At 42.5% G+C, this 21,459-nt stretch overlaps 1 protein-coding gene and 1 long non-coding RNA gene across 3 annotated transcripts in view; one reads left to right on the top strand and one right to left on the bottom strand.

The window, feature by feature from the left end:
* Positions 1–7,048, top strand: part of LOC117364967 — a 31,005-nt gene extending 23,957 nt beyond the window's left edge. The window contains exon 3 of the long non-coding RNA XR_004540335.1: positions 6,736–7,048. This is a non-coding gene — a long non-coding RNA (uncharacterized LOC117364967). The remainder of the gene's footprint in view (positions 1–6,735) is intronic.
* The window catches only part of LONP1 (lon peptidase 1, mitochondrial), a 177,881-nt gene extending 156,442 nt beyond the window's left edge, over positions 1–21,439 (bottom strand). The window contains exons 1-3 of one of the 2 annotated variants that reach the window (XM_033954649.1): positions 20,880–21,439; positions 9,041–9,129; positions 849–968 (exon numbers count right to left, since the gene is read on the bottom strand). In XM_033954649.1, coding sequence (XP_033810540.1) covers positions 849–968; positions 9,041–9,129; positions 20,880–21,308 — 638 coding nt within the window. In that variant the 5' untranslated portion in view covers positions 21,309–21,439. Of the gene's footprint in view, positions 1–848; positions 969–9,040; positions 9,130–20,182; positions 20,240–20,879 lie in introns of those variants that run through there. The other variant, XM_033954650.1, reaches the window with a different exon arrangement.
* Positions 21,440–21,459: the final 20 nt, after the last annotated feature.

The following is a 21,459-nucleotide window of genomic DNA, read 5'->3' as shown; positions in this document are numbered from 1 at the left end:
GGCCATTTTTGGTGCCAAAATTGCTGCTGCAGTGGCCATCTTGGATTTCCTGATATATATATTTTTGGCCATGCCCCTCTGCGAGCTCGTGTTTTTAACCCGCGGGTTAAAAGCGCTTCTTGCCTTCTTGCCACCAGCCCCGGCTGATCTCCTTCATGTCCTATACCGACAGCCTTGTTTATAGCCTCCTCAATCCCCCCCTCCCTCCCCCTCTTCTGTTGAGAGCCAATGCATGCGAAGACCATCTACAGGAAAATAAGATGGTCCGCGCATGCATCCCGATCGATCTACAGCAATCCGTTCAGTGACTGTAGGTGTGCCTCTGAGTGCATTAATTTGCATGAGGAGGCTTGCTGAATTGATCACTCAAGAAGACTCGTAAATGGATCGGCCACGGATCACCCAGCAAAGGTAGGCTTCGTGAATCTAGCCCAGAGTGCTTTATGAATATTTTCAGTGATTGTACAGCAAGGCCTAAATTGATGGATTAAATTTTAAAGTCAACATATCCTGGATAATATCAAGGTGTATGCAAAAAAATATGTGAAATGGAGTAGTAAATAAAGATAGAAGCAGAGACGGAATGAATATCCCCCTAGAGATCAACTTGTAAAACCTTCAATAGAAACAGAACCTTCCAAAACAGACCTTCAAAATTCTTACTTCTGCAAACTAGTGTCTCCTCATTCTCCCCTGCCACTTACTCTAGTGTCTGTATCAGTAAATGCATGTTGTACTGAGGAATAAGAGGGGAGAAAGGTGTCTTTTCCCTTTTTGCATCCAAGGGGGTTATTACCCATGATGTCCTGTGACAATCATTCACAGCTTGCAACTAAGAGGATCCTTACCTGCGATGTCCCATGACAATCATACGCAGCTTATCTCCAAGGTCCTGCATCTCATGGATCTGGACGAATGTTCCTGTTTGGTATATCTCGTTTAAGTTCTGAACTACGTCAGACTCATTGCTGATAAGAAACACAAAATTCAGTGCTTTTAGACTTATGTTCAACAGCATCAGGTCAATAAAGTACAAGCACACTAATTTTACAGACGTATTCCAATGTGTGGATAAACTTAAAGTTACTTCATATAATGATCCCCCACTATTCAATTGTAGGGTCCCTAGGCAAATAATTATCTCGTAGATGATTTACATACTAAATAAACACTCCATTATATCAACTTAGACTTGAATTGTTTAGGGGAAAAATGCCTCAGATTTTACAATCAAGATGTTCAACGTGATTATTCACCCTACTCCTCATACAGTCATTGGCAAACCCCACCCCTCCCACCCCCCACCCCCTCTCAAAAAAAAGACCTGTGTTAAAATATTTTTCTTTTTGTGTGTTTTTTTTTCTTTTTTAACCCTCTTATTCTGCTGCATCAGGGCAAATCTTCCTTGGCACCTTTGGTAGTGTGATTCAATGAATTAAAATAGAGGATGCCAAGGAAGATTTGCCCTGATGCAGCAGAATAAGAGGGTTATATCTGCGAAACACTGGCCACATCGGCTTTAATTACAGCGGCACAGATACCCAGAAAGAGGCGGGAGAAACTACAATAGTGAAGAAACCTGGAGAGTTGTGACAGACGGAGAGCAATGTTAAGAGATCTAAAAGGATTCAACTGGAGGATATAAGGATAGATAAGTCAAGTTTGCTACATTGAAACTGTTACAAATTGAACCGATAATTAACTGCTGGTGACTAACCCCCTCTTTTACTAAGGTGTGTTAACCGATTAGTGCATGCTAAACACTAACGTGTTCATAGATTAACATGCATACATTAGCGTTTAGTGTGCGCTAATTCAAATATATATATACACATATACACACATACATATACACTACTTTCTTAAAAACTTTTTCCACTGTATATCTAATTTCAATATATCGTTTTCAACTTACAGCCTAAGGGACCAGTATATATAAAGTAGTGTGTGTGTGTGTGTGTGTGTGTGTGTGTGTGTATAGATATATAGATATATAAATTTTAAAAAGATAACAAGAAAAACATTAACACAATTATTTTTTTTTGCCAATGACTATATGAGGAGTAGAGTGAGTAATCACGCTGAACATCTTGATTGTAAAAGGAGGAGTGTGTGGCGCAGTGGTTGAAGCTACAGCCTAAGCACCCTGGGGTTGTGGGTTCAAACCCCATGCTGTTCCTTGTGATCCTGGGCAAGTCACTTAATCCTCCATAGCCCCAGGTATGTTAGATAGATTGTGAGCCCACCGGGACAGATAGGGAAAATGCTTGAGTACCTGATTGTAAAACCGCTTAGATAACCTTGATAGGCGGTATATAAAAATCCCAATAAAACTTGAAACTTAAAATCTGAGGCATTTTTCCCCTAAACAGTTCAAGTCTAAGTTGATATTAAGGAGTAAAATCTGAACTAAAAATATATTTTAGACAGAACTGCGAGAACTGACAGGCAGCCATTTGGAGTGCAGCACGGGACCAAGCAGGCACGCAAAAGCACGCGCCTGCCTCATGCACCGCTGTGCCGCTGACAGAAGAGAGCAGAGGAACTGAGTCAGGAGAACGGAAAGTGCGCTGGACCGCAGGGATGGGGAAAAAAAGTTACAGTTTTTTTTTTTTAATTATTTTTTAATATATTCGCTCCTTAATATACACCCTTATTTCCACCCCCTTTTGGGGGGTTGAAAAAGTGCATCTTATGGAGCGAAAAACACAGTATATTGTGTGTATATATGAAAAATGAATGGAAAAATAGTATTACAATTAGTACTAATAATAATTTATTTTTTTGTATACCGCTATACCAAAAAGTTCAAAGCGGTTCACAAGGGAAAAATACATACAATCGGTGAATATAAAATGCATAATAACAATCAATAAAAGAATATAACAGGTAAAAGCATAGTAAGTTAAACAATGACCACAATTAAGATGGAAGCATGTCGAACAGACGTGTCTTTAGTGATTTTCTAAAATCAAAGTAAGTAGCCTCTAACATAGGTTTTCCAAGCCATGTATTCAGTCTGGCGGCCTGGAATGATAGAATTCTATCGAAAAACTTATTATATTGACATGATTTTAAAGCCTGATAATTAAATAAATTTATTCTACATGTACTCTTACTGGGGTTGTTCAAAGGAAGCTGAGAAGCAAGATAATCTGGTAGCATCCCAAAGACTGCTTTGTAACAGATACAAGAAAACTTGAACAAAACTCTGGACTCTACTGGCAACTAATGAAGTTTTTGATAAAAAGGGGTGATGTGCTCCCATTTTTTTAATCCAAAAATGAGGCGAACCGCAATGTTCTGAATCAGTCTCAGTTTTTTGAGTATTTTTTTGTAAGCCCCCCAAGTAGATAATATTACAGTAATCCAAAATACTCAAGATGGATGTCTGCACCAGCAGATGGAAAGAAGATTCAACAAAAAGTTTTTTGATGGTGCGGAGCTTCCATAAGACTGAGATACATTTCTAAAACAGTAGATCTATATGTTTTTCCAGAGTCATATGTTTGTCGAGAGTTACACCCAGTATTTTTATTGTTTGTTCAATATTATATTCCCGCCCACCTACATGAATCGTATTTTCTTTTATCTTTTCGTTAAGTGTAGCTAAAAAGAATTTGCTGAATTTGCTGAAACCTCCCTAGAAAAATTTAAAAGTAATCTAAAAAGCTATCTTTATAAAGATGCTTATGAATCTTAGATCAGACAATCCTTTTGATTCTCCTATTTACTTTTAGATCAGGTCTCACCTTAACAATTACTCTTAGACTAAATCTTCACAAAAAATTGTTCTTCCCTAATTGTTTTTCTATTTTAATTGTTTATTTTAAATCAAATGTAATTTAACTTCTAATTCTTTACGTATCTTTAATGTAACTATGGATAAAATTGTATGTATATAGTTTTAAACTGTTCTATTTGTCCCCCCCAAAATTATTATTGTTATACGCATTGAAAATACTTGATATTGCGTTTAAATCAAAATCTCAATAAACTTGAAACTTGATTTAAAAGCGGTCATCCAATGCTTGATCTGATTTAAAATTTTTGCTAAAAAATTAATAAAAATCAGGTGACAAATGGGTTAACGGTATAACCACAGTGATGTCATCTGCGTAAATATAAAAGTTGAGCTGTAGATTTTGCAGCAAATTGCCCAATGAAATAAGATAGATATTAAACAAAGTCGGAGATAAAGGGGAGCCCTGCGGCACCTCGCAAGTGTTGTCCCAGCTATAAGATAGACTATCGTCCTTAAACACCCGGTAGGATCTATTGCCCAGGAAACCTTGGAACCAATTTAAAACATTTCCTGCAATACCAATGGATTCCAAACAATCCAGTAAAATGGTATGATCCACCAGGTCAAAGACACAGCTTAGGTCCAATAATAGCACTTGTGCCTTGACTAAAAAGGGAATGTAAATAATTTAATAGCGAGGCCATAATTGTTTCTGTGCTGTAGCCAGACTTAAAACCTGACTGGTTATTATGCAAGATATTAAACTTGTCTAGATAAGTAGTCAGTTCTGCATTTACCATCCCCTACTTAGTGATCAGCAGAATACTCGTAATGGGTCTAAAATTAGATATATTGTTTGATGATTCCTTAATGTTCTTTCTGATAAGTGTTATCACAATTTGACCCTGTTGCTCTGGGAAATTCCCTATGGATAGTTGGAAATTGACTCAAAGTAGCAGGTTGGCTTTGAAATTAATCGGGGCTACCTTCATAACGTTTGGAGGACAACTATCCAATCTGCAGTATGATTTAACATACTTATTATAAAACTTGTTGAATGTTTGCCAATCTATCTTAGAAAAATTAGTCCAGCTCAAATCTAGTTTAGGGACTTCCGGATCCTGGAAAATAGTAAAACCCCAGTGACAATTAGTAGGGCCCGCTAAAGAATACCTTAATTTTTGTACTTTAGAGTTAAAAAGTCTGCCAAATTATTTGCAGTCACAGTGGATTCTTCTATGGGATTCGTAAATGACTGAATATCAAAAAGGTCGTTAACTAATTTAAAAAGGCTACTGCTATTTGTGGATACGTTACCAATTTTTTGGGCGTAAAAATTTTTCTTCTTTTCCTTGGTCTGGGAGGGGTCTGGGGTAGAGCTTTTGGGTTCCACTGCCTATGGTTCTGTGTACCAATAAAGATGTAACATGCCTTTCAGAACTACAATTTCAGAATGAAGACACAACTCTGCAAGTGCACCTAGTACAACGCTATCTGAATCTCCTACCGTCACTGATGATGGGATGCTCCTTTATGCGCACAACTTGGTCAAGGTACCACAGAGTCCCACTCTGCAGTACTCTTTGCTATTTCAGTACTAGAGTAGAAGAATAGATTAGTGGTCAGAAGAGTGAGCTGAGAACCAAGAAAGCCAGGGGTCAAATTCCACTCTATCATTAGTGCTCTTTGCCAATTTGGGAAGTCCCCTCACCTTACATTGTGTCGGGTACAATTTAGACTGCAAATTGCCTTAAGCTCAGATTTGGAAAAAGTAAATACAGGTATTTCAATCCAAGTGCTATAGTACTCATACCTCCAAATACAGCTTTGCCAGTGTACCTCTCAACTGAACTCCAGCATTGGATTGATCTCGAACAGAATTTGTGCTCTTTATAAATGTTTTTGTGACAGTAACTTGAGGAAAGATTTATAGTCAGCTTAAAAAGTTTTATAAGCGTTTTTATCAAATTTTAAATAAACTTAAAAAAAAAAAAAAACAACTTGAAACTTTAGCTCTAAGGGGTTAAGTCCACTTCATCATCAAGTCTATTTTCTATGATGGCTCATTTCAAAATATGCTTGATTGTCTACTATTTTGGAAACTTTTTTGAGCTGTTCAAAATGGCTCAGAAATCCCCTGGTTATTATATTATTGTTTGTAGCTAGCTCACCACTTTTCCAGTAGTAGTAACTTGAAACGAGTTGCATTCAGATATAGGAGGTATCTTCCTGCCCCTGGAGGGCTTACAGTCCTGGAGGGCTTTACATTTGGGGTTAATGGAGGATTAAATGACTTTCCAAAGTCATAGTGAGTGGCAGTAAGATTTGAACCCTGGCTTCCCTGGTTCTTGGTTTGTTGTTTTAACCACTAGACTACTTCTCAGGTTAAATAGATGCAATTTCAGGTTGGCGTAAGAATGCTCCAACATATCAGGATCTGCTCTGCAACCCAAGACTCTGAGTAAAGCACAATAGGGCAAATTCTATAAGAAGCGCCCAAAAGCTAAGCGCGATTCAAGCACAATTGAGTGCTGTTTAGTGAATCGCGCTGAGCGGCACCTATTTTGGAGGTGCCCAATAAATAGGCCAGCTCTAGGAGCAACCAAAACTTAGGCGCCCATGCGAGCTCTTAAGCACGCTTAAGAGCGGCAATTCTGTAACAAGACGCCTAACACGTTGCGACGCCCATGCCTAACATGCATTGTACCTATTTTTTTGAAGGCCGCCTAAATTCTTTAGAGGCACCTCGTTACAAAATCGTTCTTTCTTGATAGGCGCCTACGTTTCAATTATTGCTGGTTAAAAAGCTTAATTGGGCTTGTTATTCAATTTAGATAGGCACCTATCTAGTTGGGCGCCTCCAAAATAGGTGCCCAACATAAGGCGCTGGTTACAGAATTTGGGCCAATATTTCCTGCAAATAGCACAATAGATCATAATACGGATACCATTTAGACATAGAGTAACATATGCTTTTCTTCTTCTTTCAGGTCCACAGAGGAACAGTTTGAAGTGGACATTGAGCTTTTAGGTTGCCAGGTAACAGGATTCAGCTGAAGCAAGAGAGAAGAAAATGAGGGCCAAGCTATTCCAGAGTCACAGCCAATAGGAGCTGCAGGAGAGCTCTATGTTTATTACTCTCTAAAGAGGACACACAGTGCCCCCTGGTGCTTCAGAGAACCACCAGCAACACAGGAAAGAAAATTAAGAACATAAGAATATAAGACTTGCCATACTAGGACAGACCAAAGGACCACCAAGTCTAGTATCCTGGTTTCCAACAGTGGCCAACCCAGGTCCCAAGTGCCTAGCAAGATCCCAAATAGTAAAACATATTTTATGCTCCTTATCTTAGGAATAAAGTAGTGGATTTCTCCAAGCCATCTCAATAATAGCCTATGGATTAAAGTGTCTTCCATCAGAAGACTCCACTGGGATCCGGAGATATCCAGCCCCTGTGACATTGTTTAAAAAGCCCTTCAAGAAGCAAGGTGTGAAAGACTGATAAGCAGATATTAGGCAGACTCCACATGTATTGCCCTCTAATATGAAGGAACAGTATCCCTTGTGTGTAAAATGTGAAATTTCATTTGGTTTAAGGGATGTTCATTTGGTTGCCTAAAACTGCATACTACTCATCCACTAAGGGCTACAGCTGATACAGAACACTGCAGAGAGACGTATATGTTATAAAATTAAGATTTGATTACCATTGTTTATAGAGTTGCATTGGCTCCCAGTCAAAAAGTAGGTTGAATTTAAGTTATGCTGTTTGGCATTTAAGACCTTTATGGAGACGTTCCTAATAGTTTCTCCAGATTTACAGAGTTATTAGACAGATCTGATGAACAACACAATTCTGGAATGTTTGATTCTCTTTTCCAACTCTGAAAGGTGTAAAAGAAAAGATGGCTCACTGCAAATCGTTTAACTATTAAACTGCTAAAATTTGGAATGCACTGCCTACAGAGTTTTGCATTATTACTAGGTTCGCTTTGTTTCTCAAAAATCTGAAAACATGGCTTTTTCAGATGCCTTTGTTAGGGGCTTTGTTTGATCTGATTTTGCACTGTATGTTTATTGTTGTGTAGTGAAAATGCTGTTTCAGAAATCTTTGTTAGGATTTTAGTTCTGGTTTTGCTTTGTATGTTTGTATTTAATTTTTTGTGTAGTGATAATGCCTTTTGTAACCCATCTCAAACTCCTCTTTGCAAGGATTTGGTGGGATATAAGAATACATATAACATATCTTTCACTACAAATCAACTTCCACATTCTCAAACTGTATTAAATATTATTTTGGAAAATCAACGTTTTAAAAATGTAGTGTAACCCATCTAGTAGATAGTGTGGATATAAGTAAGCAAGCAAATAAATTTATTTCTTCCTTTTGTAACCTGTATACTTTCTTCTTAAAAGCTAGCTCTGTAAACTAGAAAAAAAAAATAAAAACTGCAACCCTGACAGGAATTTAAGTCAGTGATAATCAAAAGAATAACACTGATCACTTTATCAAATATCCAATCCACAAAGATAACATCATGTCTATGAAACTTACTGCAGCGCCTGGCCACCTACAAACTGCAGAAGGGGCTACGGCACCCGGGCATCATCCAGACAGGTACCCACCCCTGGGCCACCCCTCGCCACTTGCTCCCAGTTCCTTATAGCACCTTTTGGGTTGTGGAATGAATCTTCTGCGTTGCCATTATTTTCTATGGGGAACTTTGCTTTGATATACGAGTGTTTTGGATTACGAGCATGCTTCTAGAACAAATTATGCTCGTAAACCAAGATACCATTGTACTTTGAGCTGTTCAGTATTATTTAAGAAGTTTATACTGGTATTGAGATTTGTGTTTGTTCTAATATTTTATAGTGACCCCCTCCTGATGAAACTCGAGTCAGGGGGCCATTTTAGCTTACAGCATTTTTGCACTTTAAAACACAAGCATTTGAGCACGAGTATTTTATTTGATGTGGCTGCCTTTCCAAAAGAGCTGCAATCTGCCAGCCCCGGAACTTAAGATAAGTTGTTTTTTCATTATTTCAAATGCATTAAGTTCCTGATTAAAGAGGCAGTAAAGGACAGTAAAGGCTATAATGGTCCCTATGGCTACCACAGTTTGGTAACACACTGAACAGTACAGTACTTTTACAATATATTATTTTTTAAATCTGTGATTTTTGACATACTAATTAAAAGAACCAATTACTGCCTGAAGAGTGTAGGCATTATGGATTTCTACTGTACACCCCAGCAGTAACCCAGTGGTGTCCAAGCGTGAAACTTACTTGTCATCTTTCTTGAGGAAAATACCGGCATAAGGCTGGGCAAGACGAACCTTCCGCCTCAGTAACTCAACTAACTTCTCATTTTCAACCTAGACAAAAGAGAAGAAACCGTTTTACTCAGGGTGACTAACATTCTAACATGCACATTTCTAACACAAGTGTGTATATATTTTTTATAAACTATGGGGTCATAATAAAAAAAAGTTCAAAAGTGGCCTAAAACAGTACTTGGACAATCAAAAAGACAGATCGTTCAAGTACCGATAATCAAAGCTGGTTTTAAAACCAACTTAGGCCTTTACCCTGCCTCTGAACACCTAGAGTGAAAAGAGGCATTTTTAGAAGAGGGGAAAGGGCGGGAAGTGGGTGAGAGGTAGGCCGACCTAGACTTAGTCGTACTGCAAGTATAACCAAAAGTTTAACGAGATTGGTCTAAGTCAAAACGTATAAGTTCCGAATAAGGGCCGCTGAGCTGATGGCGGCTGCCGTGATTAGCTCAGCAGCCCCAGCAACCTGCCTACCCCTCAATGCAACAATCACAGCATTAGAGATGCCTAATCTCTCCTGCTGTAATTGCGACACCCCTCCCACCCTCCCACGAACTGCCATAAACCGGCAGGAGAGATGCCCAATCTCTCCTGCCAGCACACACCCCCCCCTCGACATACCTGAATACAGGCAGGAGGGAGCCCAGGCCCTTCTGCCAAAGGCGCATCCCTGAACCGCCCACCCCCCAATACTGGCAGGAGGGATCCCAAGCCCTCCTGCCAATAACGCACCCCCAAACTGCCCACCCCCGACAATAACAGTAGGAGGGATTCCAAGCCCTCCTGCCAACAGCGCACTACCCCAGACACCCCCCCAGTTTACCTTAACTTTGGACGGATGGATCCCCTGTCCATCCAGCAGACCCACTATCCTCAGAATGGCAGACCTAGGGCCTGATTAGCCCAGGTGCCTAAGGCCCGTCCATAGCAGGGGCATTAGGCACCTGGGCCAACCATAATTGGGCCAGTTGCTTAATGCCCCTCCTATGGGCGGGGCCTTAGGCACATGGGCCAACCAAGGAGGGGCCTTAGGCAACTAGCCCAATTCCAGTTGGCCCAGGTGCCTAAGTCCCCTCCTATGAGTGGGTCTTAGATATCTGGGTCAATCAGGCCCTAGGCCCGCCATTCCACAAATGGCTGGCCTGCCAGCTGAACAAACAGAGGAACCGGCTGGCCAACGTTAAGGTAAGCTAGGGGGTTGCGCTTTCGGCAGAAGGGCCTGGGCTCCCTCCTGCCGGTATTGTCAGTGGGGGGGGGGGTTCAGGGGTGCGCCGTCAGAAGGAGGGCTTGGGATCTCTCCTGTCGGTATTGGCAGGGGGGGTCGGTTCGGGGATTTGTCATCAGCAGGAGGGCCTGGGCTCCCTCCTGCCGGTATTCGGGTTTGACGGGGGGGTGCCAGCAGTTTGGAGGGATCGCTATCACAGCAGGAGAGATTAGGCATCTCTCCTGCCGCAAACGTTGCAGTGGAGGGTGGGCCAGTTACAGGATTCTGTAATCGGCATTGTTTTTTGACAGACGCCGGTTACAGAATCCTGCTTTTAGGCAAAGGACTAGCCCCACCTTCACCTAAAAGGTCAGGGTTTGGGCATTTGGGACTTGGGTGATTTTTTGTTTAGGAATTTGTTGTAGGGATAGATGTAGTGGCAGTCTGGGCGAGTAGATTGCTGAACGTGGAGGTAGGCCATTCTAAAAAACAAAAAAAAACACCTTTTTGTACTTTTTTTTTTTTTTAGAATGGATATTTCCCTGCTGCCAACTCAGTGTCTAGGGACTTAGGCCAAAAGGGGACTTAGACGTTTTTTTTATTATTATTATTCCCCTCTATATTTAAAGTGTTATAAAATTACAATCACATCAAAATATGAGTAACAAAGGAAAAATAAGAAAGAAATACTCAAGGTAATAATCATCCTAACAACCCACAGAAAGAAAGAAAAAGAAAGAGACTCCAAGTAGAGAATGACAGGGCGATGGGGATGCATGGTAATTTGTAGTAAATCTTTGGTAATGGTAAAACATTTTGCAGGATTGCCACGGTTGTAGAAGAAGGGAAAAAAAAAAAAATTATACCCACCCCCAACGGGAACAATGAAAAGAGTTTTTCATGTGATAAAATAAACAAAAACATTTACTGCCAATTTCTACTCTTGTAGCCCCCCCCCTCTCTGAGTCAAGTTTTTCTCTCTCCTGTCTGCCTTCCCTGCCCCCATGGCCAGCGATGTAGCAATTCTTATTCTCCCTCCCCCTGGCACCTTCTGAACCTGTTTTTACAGTTAGCAGCATCGAATAGGCTGCTTCTCTCTAGCCCAGATCCTCCCTCAGTAGCATCCCGCCATCTCTGACAGAAGTTCCCATTTCCTGCAGAGAGAACACTAGTGTTGTCCAAAAAAAATCCTAAACTTCGAAAAATTGTGCAAACTGATGTTTTCCCCATAAATTTGATTGTGCTTGATCAAAAAATAATTAAAAATTTAACCCCATCCTGGGGTCCTTCATAGCCACTAATTACACAAAGCTCCGTTTTTCTTAAAATTAGCTATTATTTTTGCTTAATGGAGCAAATTTCTTTGTATTATAACCAGGGCTGTGGAGTCTTGAGTCGGAGTTAGAGACAATTTTGGGTACCTGGCGTCGGAGTCGTAGGTACCAGAAACTGAGGAGTCGGAATCTGAGTTGAAGGATTTATCTACCGACTCCACAGCCTAACTATAACTTTTATGTTTTCAAACTCAGCAATGAAAAAATGAGGAGGAAAAAGCCTCAGATACCAACCTCCACCCTAAAGAGAGAGGCGACTGGTACATCAGTGTAAATCTCATAGGCATAAGAAAAACCCCAGCTGGCCATCACTGCTGCTGCTTTAGGAAGTCCAATGGTATGTCAGATCAACACGGGTGGAGGGAACTGTTGCACAGGGGGATGGAAAGCTATTGCACAGGGTGGGAGATAGGAGAGAGGAAGAATTGTTGGACATGGGTTGGAGGAGCCGAAGGGAGAGATGCAACAGAGGCAGAAAGGGGGAAAGAGAGAGAGAAAGAATTGCTGGACATGGGTTAGAAATGAGGAAGGGAGAAATGCAATAGAGGCAGAAAGGGGAGAAAAAGAGAGGAAGAATTGTTGGACATGGGTTGGAGGAGCTGAAGGGAGAGATGCAACAGAGGCAGAAAGGGGAGAGAGAGAGACAGACAGACATGTTGAACATAGGGTGGAGGGCAGGGAGAGAGAAAGAAATGTAGCACATGATAATGGAGGGAAGGAAGGGAGAGATGCTGCATGGAGGAGAATAGAGAGGTTTGACCCAGAACGAGAGACAGACAGAGACAGAGAGAGAGGGGATAGTGGAAAAGAGATGTTGGATATGATAGTGGAAGGGAAAGTACAGCTTTCCCCATCGAGGCCTTTCCTCTGCCACATCACTGATATCTAAACTGGAGCCAGCTCAAGCAGGCCTTCTCATCAGCAGCTTTGGGGATTCAAGTCTCAGGATGTGCTGCATAGCTGCTCCTGGCTTTAAAGGAGATTGACTGATGCATTCTGTAATCCAATTTCCTCTCAAATAGTTGCTTCTGAGGTGATAGCCCGAAGATGGCTGTGGCTCCACCACTGGGCGGTAGGCTCAGCCTCCAAGGCACATCTCAGCAAACTTTCTTCACAGGGGTTATTCCTTCTGGCAATGAGTGAACTTTATATAGTTTTTAATGCCAACAAAAAGTTTCAAATTCCTACCCTGTTATATTTACTTTATAATTGTATTTAATCCATTTTATTTTTTCCTTGTGTTTGGTTGGTATGTAATTATGGAAATCATTGTCTTAGTAAAATGTTATTCGTTTATGTCACCCTAATTTGCAACATATTTTGTAAATCGCATTGAAGTAAGATTTTGCGATCAAATCAAAATTTTATTAAACTTGAAACTTACAATACAATTTATATACAAATAATGATAATCAACCAAGCACTTATAATCAATCAGTATCTATACAAAATATAAAAATTCCATCACTACCATCAGGAATAATACCAAAATAAAAGATATACCCCCTCCCGCTCCCATCCACCCTGGATATGTGGGTGAAAAACAACAGAAAATAAAGATAAACGACAACTACAGCAAATCTACAAAAGACGTCAATGGACCTGGCAATGAGTTTGAAAAATTCATCAAGGAGTTGCGAGAGGCTAAGCCTCAGTGTTTGCCTGAAGATTGCCTCAAAGGGTCCACAAAAGCACAGGATGGTAAATCATGCCCCTAAAAACTGGGGGCATTTTCAGAAAACCAAGCAGGCCCAGTGAGGTCCTTTGGGTTCTTTAAGCAAGATCACCCAGTGACACTTTCTCCTCTGGTCTCTCAGCCTCAAAAGGGTTCCAGGCCCCTCAGAAGCAACAGTGGAGAGCACACTCACCTTGTTGTACCATGAGTGGATCTTCATAACTTCAGACCAATGGATCCTGGAAATAGTGCAGCAAGATTATATCCTGGAGTTTGCCAGTTGTCTTTATTGTATCCCCATGTGAGTCACCCACAAATGTGGGTGACTCACATGGGGATACAATCCTGGTTTCTTCCTATCTCTCTTGTTGTACCTTCAGCGTATGTTAAGGTGGATCCTCCTCCGCTGCCATCCCACTGTCTATTGGCATACCCCAAGGCTCTGTCCTCTTTTCCCTATATACCCACTCTCTTGCTACACTGATCTCCTCTCATGATTTTCAGTATCACCTCTATGCTGATGACTCCCAGATCTACCTCTCCACACCAGATATCTCTGCAGGAGTTCAAGCCCGAATTTCAGCCTGCCTGTCCGACATTGCCGCTTGGATGTCTCATCGCCATCTCAAACTGAATATGGCTAAAACTGAACTCCTTATCTTTCCACCTAAACCCACCTTCCCCCTCTTGCCATTCTCTATTTCTGTGGATAACGCTATCCTCCTCCCTGTCTCGTCGGCTCGCAACCTTGGGGTGATCTTTGACTCCTCTCTCTCCTTTCTCTGCTCATATCCAACAGACCGCCAAATCCTGTCACTTCCTCCTCTATAATATTACCAAATATTACCAAAATCCATCCTCTTCTCTCTGAACACATTACCAAAACCTTTGTCCACACGCTTTCATCACCTCGCACTTAGACTACTGCAACGTACTTCTCTCAGGCCTCCCACGCGCCTGTCTTTCGCCTCTTCAATCTGTTCAAAATGCTGCTGCGTGACTCATATTCCGTGAGAGCCGCTATTCTCACATTACCCCTCTCCTCAAATCGCTTCATTGGCTCCCTGTCCATTTCCAAATACAGTTTAAACTCATCTTGCTGACTTACAAGTGCATTCCCTCTGAAGCCCCCCCCCAATATCTCTCCTCACTTATCTCCCCCATGCTCCCCCCACCCCTTGATCTCCACTCATTGGGCAAGCCCCTTTTATCTGTACCTTTCTCTTCCTCTGCCAACTCCAGACTCCGTCCCTTCTTTCTTGCGGCGCCATATGCCTGAAACAGGCTTCCTGAATTAATACATTGTGCTCTGTCCCTGGTAGTGTTCAAATCCAAGCTAAAGGCCCACTTTTTTGAAACTACTTTCTACTCTTAACTCCCACTCACTGCTGTCAGATACTTATATCCACTATAATCTCCCCGCCAGCCTCAGCATTTTCGGTTGGCCTAACGTCAGCAAAGGATTATGGGAAATTATATCAATCTGACTCTGGTATGTTGATGCAGATAGACCCTAAAGGCTCCTGCATAGAATTCACATACATTAAGCATCTAGCCAGACTGGATTGTTTATCAAGAAGATATGCTACTTGAATGGGACAAAGAAGCCAAAGACTAATTCCATCTACCGTGCCTGCAAGTATCACATCTTCCTTATCAATTAAACTAACCATTGTTTCAAACAGTTTACAAATGATAAACAGAAAGATACTGGGAAATACAATAGTTTCTATATTTAGAATAAGATTCCAAGCTATTAAAGCCTCCTCTCGGCAACACCCCCTCCCCTCTCTCTCTGGAACATCACTCTCCCACCCCCCTTTTTCTCGCTACCTCTCTCTTTTTTTGTCCTCAAAGAAACTATTCAGGAAGCTGTCTTTTTCTCTCTCATTCACAAGAGCACAGAAGCAGTCTCTGTATTTGTAAAACTTATTTCTACACTTGTAATACTTGATGCATCTTTATAAATCTTGCTTTTCTGTAATATTAAGCTTATTTCTGCACATTTTACTTTCTACTGAATCTTCAAACGAGGGTATCGAACCTGGGACCTGGCAGATTGTAAGGCCGTTTCAACATTACCCCTCCAAACTTACATTTGGGGGGCTAAACTTTCCATTTTGTCTGGGAATTGAACCAGGGACAGTCTATTGTGTGTTAGAATGTACAGCGCTGTGTACATCTTTCAGCGCCATAGAAATAATAAATAGTAATAGTAGTAGTAAAGGCAGTATGGGCAACACTGTCACTCAATCCACTTGATGGCAGAACAGCCAGTTCCACTTCCAGAAAAGGGGCTCAGCTAGTATTTTATCTACTTTGTGTTTCCAAAGAAAGGAGGTTCATTTTGCCCCATTTTGGATTTGAAGGAGGTCATTGCCGCCCCTTTAGAGTTTCAAGTTTTGTTTAAAATTTGATTAAACGCTTATCCAAAATTCAGTGATGGGACAATCGCGCGCCAGACACCAGCGCTCCGACAATCGAGCGCTGACAATTCGGCACAAGCGCGCTGCGGGAAAATTTAGTTTTAAAAAGCTACGACTGGGGGTGTGGGGAGGAACCCCCCACTTTACTGCATACTGTTTGCGCTGACTTTGGTGCAGTTGGGGGGGGTGCAACCCCCCATATTATAGAGAAAAATGGAACTTTTCCCAAAAAAATCTGAAAAAGTTCCATTTTCTCTATAATGGAGGGTTCCAACCCCCCCCACCACCACCACCAACAGCAGCACGAACACTATGCAATAAAATGGGGGGTTCCCCACTCACACCTCGCTTCGGAGCTCTTTAAAACTAAGTTTTCCCGCGGCACGCTGATGTCTTACACTGAATTGTCTGCCCTTCATTGTCGGCACGCTGGTGTCTCGCGCACGACTGACTATGAACCCCAAAATTCTAGGTGTTTTACAATGATAAAAAGTGGAGGACAAAATCTAAAACATAAGTCATGTACAATCAAGACGCATAGTATCAATGTACAATTAAATGAGAGGTAAGAGGGGTGAACTATAATAAAGTATAGAAAAGAGAACAATGAAGGGAAAAACAATAGGAATGAAGGGGAATAGTTTCTTTATCACTGGATATCTTGGAAGCAGAGAAAGGAAAGTCAGTGCTCAAATGCGTCTTTAAAAAGAAAACATTTTAGTGCACCTTTGAATTTATCCAGATATTGCTCTTCTCTAATATAAATTGGCAAAAAATTCCAAATCATGGGGCAGTTATTGAGAATGTTGTAGCTCGACGTTCCTTCTTTCCATATGGAAGCCATGCAATCAGTGTCTTCTTCCATCAAAGCAGGCAAGTTTCTTACTTTCCTAGATCTAATAATAAAAGTCTACCTTCACATGCCTAATCGGACACACCACAAGCACCTTCTGTGGTTTTATGTTTGGTACAGCCTTTACTAAAAAGTGCACACTGGTTACCAATCCACCATCACTTTACTTATAAAATTGCTTTAATCTCCTTTAAAACTATGGACTCCAAGGAACCTGCTTTAATTCATAAGTTCCTTATTCCTCACAATCCTTTGAGAACTCTGCCTCTCAGCACCTTCTTCATCCTTAAAAATCGTTAGTACACGTAGGGCTACTTCATTCGCAACAATAGCCCCTACAATATGGAATTTGTTACCTTCACATTTAAGGTCTGAGAAAAATTTAGATAAATTTAAGGGAAATCTTAAAAGCTTCTTATTTAAAAATGCTTATGATTGCTAAATGATCTCTGGGTCCTTCCATGCCAAATTCTGTTTTACTTATATTCAACACTGATACAATTCCTCTCATTTCCCTCTTGTTTTTAACCTTAATTGTTCTCTTTTCTTTTAAAATTGTATTTCTCCCTACCATCCTGTTGTTTTCATGTAAGTACTGTCATGTCACTAATAAGTTTGTTAATTTATTCCCCATTTTAATTTTTTAATTGTCAAATGCCCTTTCCGACTGCCTTCTGCCGCCCTGCTCTCAACCCTGTCAGCCCCAATTTCCTGCTTCCCCTACCTGCCTGCCTGCCCCGACTGTAGCTGCCCTGATCGCCTGCCTGCCCCAAGCTGCCCTCATTGCCTGCCTGCCCCGACTCTCCTACCCTTCCCCGCAGTGTAAGCCCGTGGTTTTAACCCACAGGCTTTCAAGCGGATTAAAACTACAGGTTGTAAAAAAAAAAAAAAAAAAAACTGCAGGGCCGGAGGTCCAGTGCATGTGCAGACCATCTAAAGATGGTCTGCGCATGCGCGGGGATCGCTATAGAGCGATCTGTGCCGGCAGGTGAGGGCGTTCCTCCAATCGCCCCCATCTGCATGTTGCAGTTTGGTGAATTCGTCGGACCTGCCCAGATCGGGCCCGATTGGGCAGGTTAGTGAATCTAGCCCTAAGTTTATTGAGATCTTTTTCTTATTGAATTATATAGATTCATGAAAATAACTGTAATGATCTCCTTTGCTTTTCTCGCACAGGACAAGAGCAGAAGAGAGATGTGGTTCACTGACATTTATTCAGAATTTCAGCATCAGGAAAAGAGTAAAGGGGCATCATACTTGCTTAATCAACAATGTCTCACCTTGGAGAATGGGGAACCTAATAGGAAGAAGTGATTTTAGTTTGCCATTTTTGAAAGGCATTTCCATCAGTAAATCAATAAGATTCTCATGCAGCATATTAACCCCCTCTTTTACAAAAAGTGCACTAAGCTTTTTAGCGCACGCTAAACGCCAACGCGTGCATGTTATCCTACGGACGTGTTAGCGGTTAGCACACGCTTTGATTTAGTGTGCGCTAAATCCATGCTAAAATGCTTAGCGCGCCTTTGTAAAAGAGAGACTAAGTGATTCAGAGCTACAATGTGGGGTTTATTTTGTTACATGAAGCTGACTCACTGAGCCAAATGTCAAAGGGAGATGATGTAAAGCCTTGCAAGGCCATACACAAGGACGTGGAAAAAAAACAAGGAGGAGCTCAGACATGAAGCTGGTGGAAAAGCTGGACACACCCAGCCTCCTTTAGAACACACAATTCCCTTCTATCAAGGTCCTGCTGTTAATGTTTCTCTGCCACTTCATAGAAACACAATGGCAGATAAAGGCCAAATGGCCCATCTAGTCTGCCCATCCGCAGTAACCATTTTCTCTTTCTATCTCCGACAGATCCCACGTGCCTAGCCCTATCTTCCATCCCCCCTCCCACAAAATGAATATTGTTTTAAACTGGGATGTTGTCCAGGGTGCCTTTTCTAACATCATTATTTATTTAAACATTTATAGCCCATCAGTCTACTATTCTCGCTGGGTAACGCTGCATATGCCTGGTAGCACTACAGAAATAATAGTAATAGTTACAACCAAACATACACAGTGTAACATGAAACAAAGAAAAACACAGAAGATTCAAAAGCAAGGTCTTTAGTATCAAACATATACAGTGGTGCCTCGCATAACGAATGCCTCGCACAGCGAACGCTGCGCACAACGAACTTCATGTCTTGCTTCCTACAACGAACTTCGTTTCACACAACGAAGTCGCCCGAGCTGCATCCTTCCGCGCAGGCACTGCGCTTAACTGCCCTCTCTCCGCCTGGCTCCCTGTGCAGTGGCGCTACATATTTTAAACCCCCCTGCCGCCGCTGCTGCATATTTTTAAGCCTCTGCCGCCACCGCATATTTTTAAACCTCCCCCCGCCGCCACATATTTTTTTAAAAAAGCCACCACTGCTGCAACTTTAATCTCACCCGCTCACTCGTAACTGGTGGTCTAGCAAATTTCCCAGCCAGAAGCGCAGAGATCAAGAGCAAGCCTTCTGTGCTACTGCCTGGGCCTGCGCTGATCTCTGAATGGCTGCAGTCAGCTCTCGCGGGACTCACAAGAACTAACAGCAGCCATTCGGAGATCGGCATGGGCCCACACAGGCGTGCAGAGGAATTGCTCCTGATCTCTGCGCTTCTGGCCTGTACGCCACTGGCTGGGAAAGATGGGAGGAATTAAAAAAGGTACCGAGGGGGGATGATTAAAAAGGTACTGGGGAGTATGTGGGGGGTGATTATAATACACAGCAAGGATCAACAAAACCCCTGTCTCCCCTCCCCTTCACATATATCCCCTCTACTATCAAGAAAATTGAATAAGCCAAATTATTATAGAATGCTACACAGAAATATCATGCTAACAGAATACCACAGTCACACATAGCAGGAATAGGGTTAGGGTAGTGCAACTAGGGCAACTGTCCCCCCTGGTCAAAGAGAGCCGTAAGCCTCTGCCTGGACTTTGCAGTCCCCAGTTGTGTCTAACACCAGCTCTAACAAGATAAATTTATCTTTTTTTATGTCATCTTAGCATATTTTATGCTACAGAACGAATTATTTTTTTTAACATGTATTGTTATGGGAAAACGCGTTTCACATAACGAACTTTTCGCATAACAAACTTGCTCCTGGAACCAATTAAGTTCGTTGTGTGAGGCACCACTGTATCATACTGTATATCTTGCTGTTAAATCAAAAGATAACTTGAAATAAAAAACTGTACATTATTTCATTCCCAAAGGCTTGCTGAAACAAACCAATCTCAATTAGGAGCTCTTTTACAAATTTACATTAAGTGTATATTTACATTAAGTGTATATTTGTACAAACCCATGCTATTTGGTGGGCTTGGACCAATAAGGATAAATAATCCCAGGCAGCGGGAAAAATGCTCAATCTCTCCTGTCCAACACCCCTCTCCCCCCCCCCCCACCCCCACCCCAACCGCAGCAGAAGAGATACTCAATCTCTCCCGCCACCAACCAACACCCTCCCAACTCCCCTCAGCAGAGTTGCCCACGCTCTCCTGCTGCCAAGCAACCCCCCTGCTCTGTGCCTCCGATACCCCCACCCTCTCCCCCTTACCTTATTTTCAGATAGCTGGCTGAATGCCTACTCCCTCCGGCCAGCTGGCCCCCTTCTTCAAAATTGTGGGCCTTCCCCTCCCTAGTGCATCTTGAGGAGGAGACCCAGGCTCTGATTGGCCCAGATGCATAAGGTCCCACCCATAGGAGGAGCCTTAACAACCTGGGCCAATCAGAGCCTCAGACCCCTTCCCAGTAGGCACCCCCCCAGCCTGCCATCTAAAAATAAGGTGAGACAGCAGGGGTCATCAGAGGCACGGAAAGGAGTTGTGTGGTAGCGGAGAGTATGGGCAACTCTCCTGCTTGGTGGGGGGGGGGGGAGTTGGGGGGGGGGAGAAATTGGGCATCTCTCCCGCTGCCAGGGGTGCGTGTCAGTTGGGCGGGAGAGATTGAGTATCTCTCCTGCTGTTGTGTGGGTTTGTTGGTTGGTTTATTCTGCACATGTGCCCATCATTAAAACCACTGATGGGCACATGCAAATTTAGCAAGTCTTCACTACCAACCTCATTTGCATGAGCATTTTTTGGAGGACGACTTGCTTTTTTAAAAATCGATACTATAACGGCTGCAACAGCGTTTTGTTTTTTGGGTGTTTTTTTTTAAATCTAGCCCTTATAGACACTGCTCCCATGTGAAAGCGGGATCGGAACCCGGTGATTCCCAGCGGAGTGTAGGAACGAAGGAGAGGAGACACTCACCTCGATGATCTTGATGAAACGAGGGAATACAGGATTTCTGCTTACAGCTATGAGCGGCAAATTCGGGAACACCTCAGGGACAAGTAGGGGGGCAAGAGCCGTCGTAGTAGGAGGGGGAGTAGTTGTACCATCCGCGTTTTCTCCTCCCTCTTCCCCACCGCTCTCCCCTGCGCTCCCAGCACTGTCATCCCCGTCAAAGGCGCTGCCACGACTCCCGAAATTCCGCACACCCCAGCCCCCACGGAACGGCAGCAGCAGCACACTCTCAGGACCCCGATCAGCGGTAGCAGCAGCCTTCCTCCAGCGGCTAAGTGAAGGAAGACCAGATCCAGTGGTAGCAGCAACACCATGTGAACGGGCGCTGCAGCCCCAGAGCCTCAGCAAACCACGCGCACGGCAAGAACCCCAGAGCCGCACAAATGTTGCCATTACCCACGCTACAGCGAGCGTCCACCTGCTCCTTACTAATATAAAAGCCGCTTCCGACGCTTTTCGATGACGTTAAAGATCCGCCGCAGGGAGGCCCAAAACGTCATGTTTGATGGCGAAACAAAAAAAAAAAGGGGGGGGGAGGTGAAAC

Source organism: Geotrypetes seraphini, chromosome 8 (genome assembly GCF_902459505.1).
Source record: "Geotrypetes seraphini chromosome 8, aGeoSer1.1, whole genome shotgun sequence".
NCBI classification, from domain to species: domain Eukaryota; kingdom Metazoa; phylum Chordata; class Amphibia; order Gymnophiona; family Dermophiidae; genus Geotrypetes; species Geotrypetes seraphini.
Note: the sequence above shows the minus strand (reverse complement) of the source record. Positions and strands in the feature narration are given on the sequence as shown.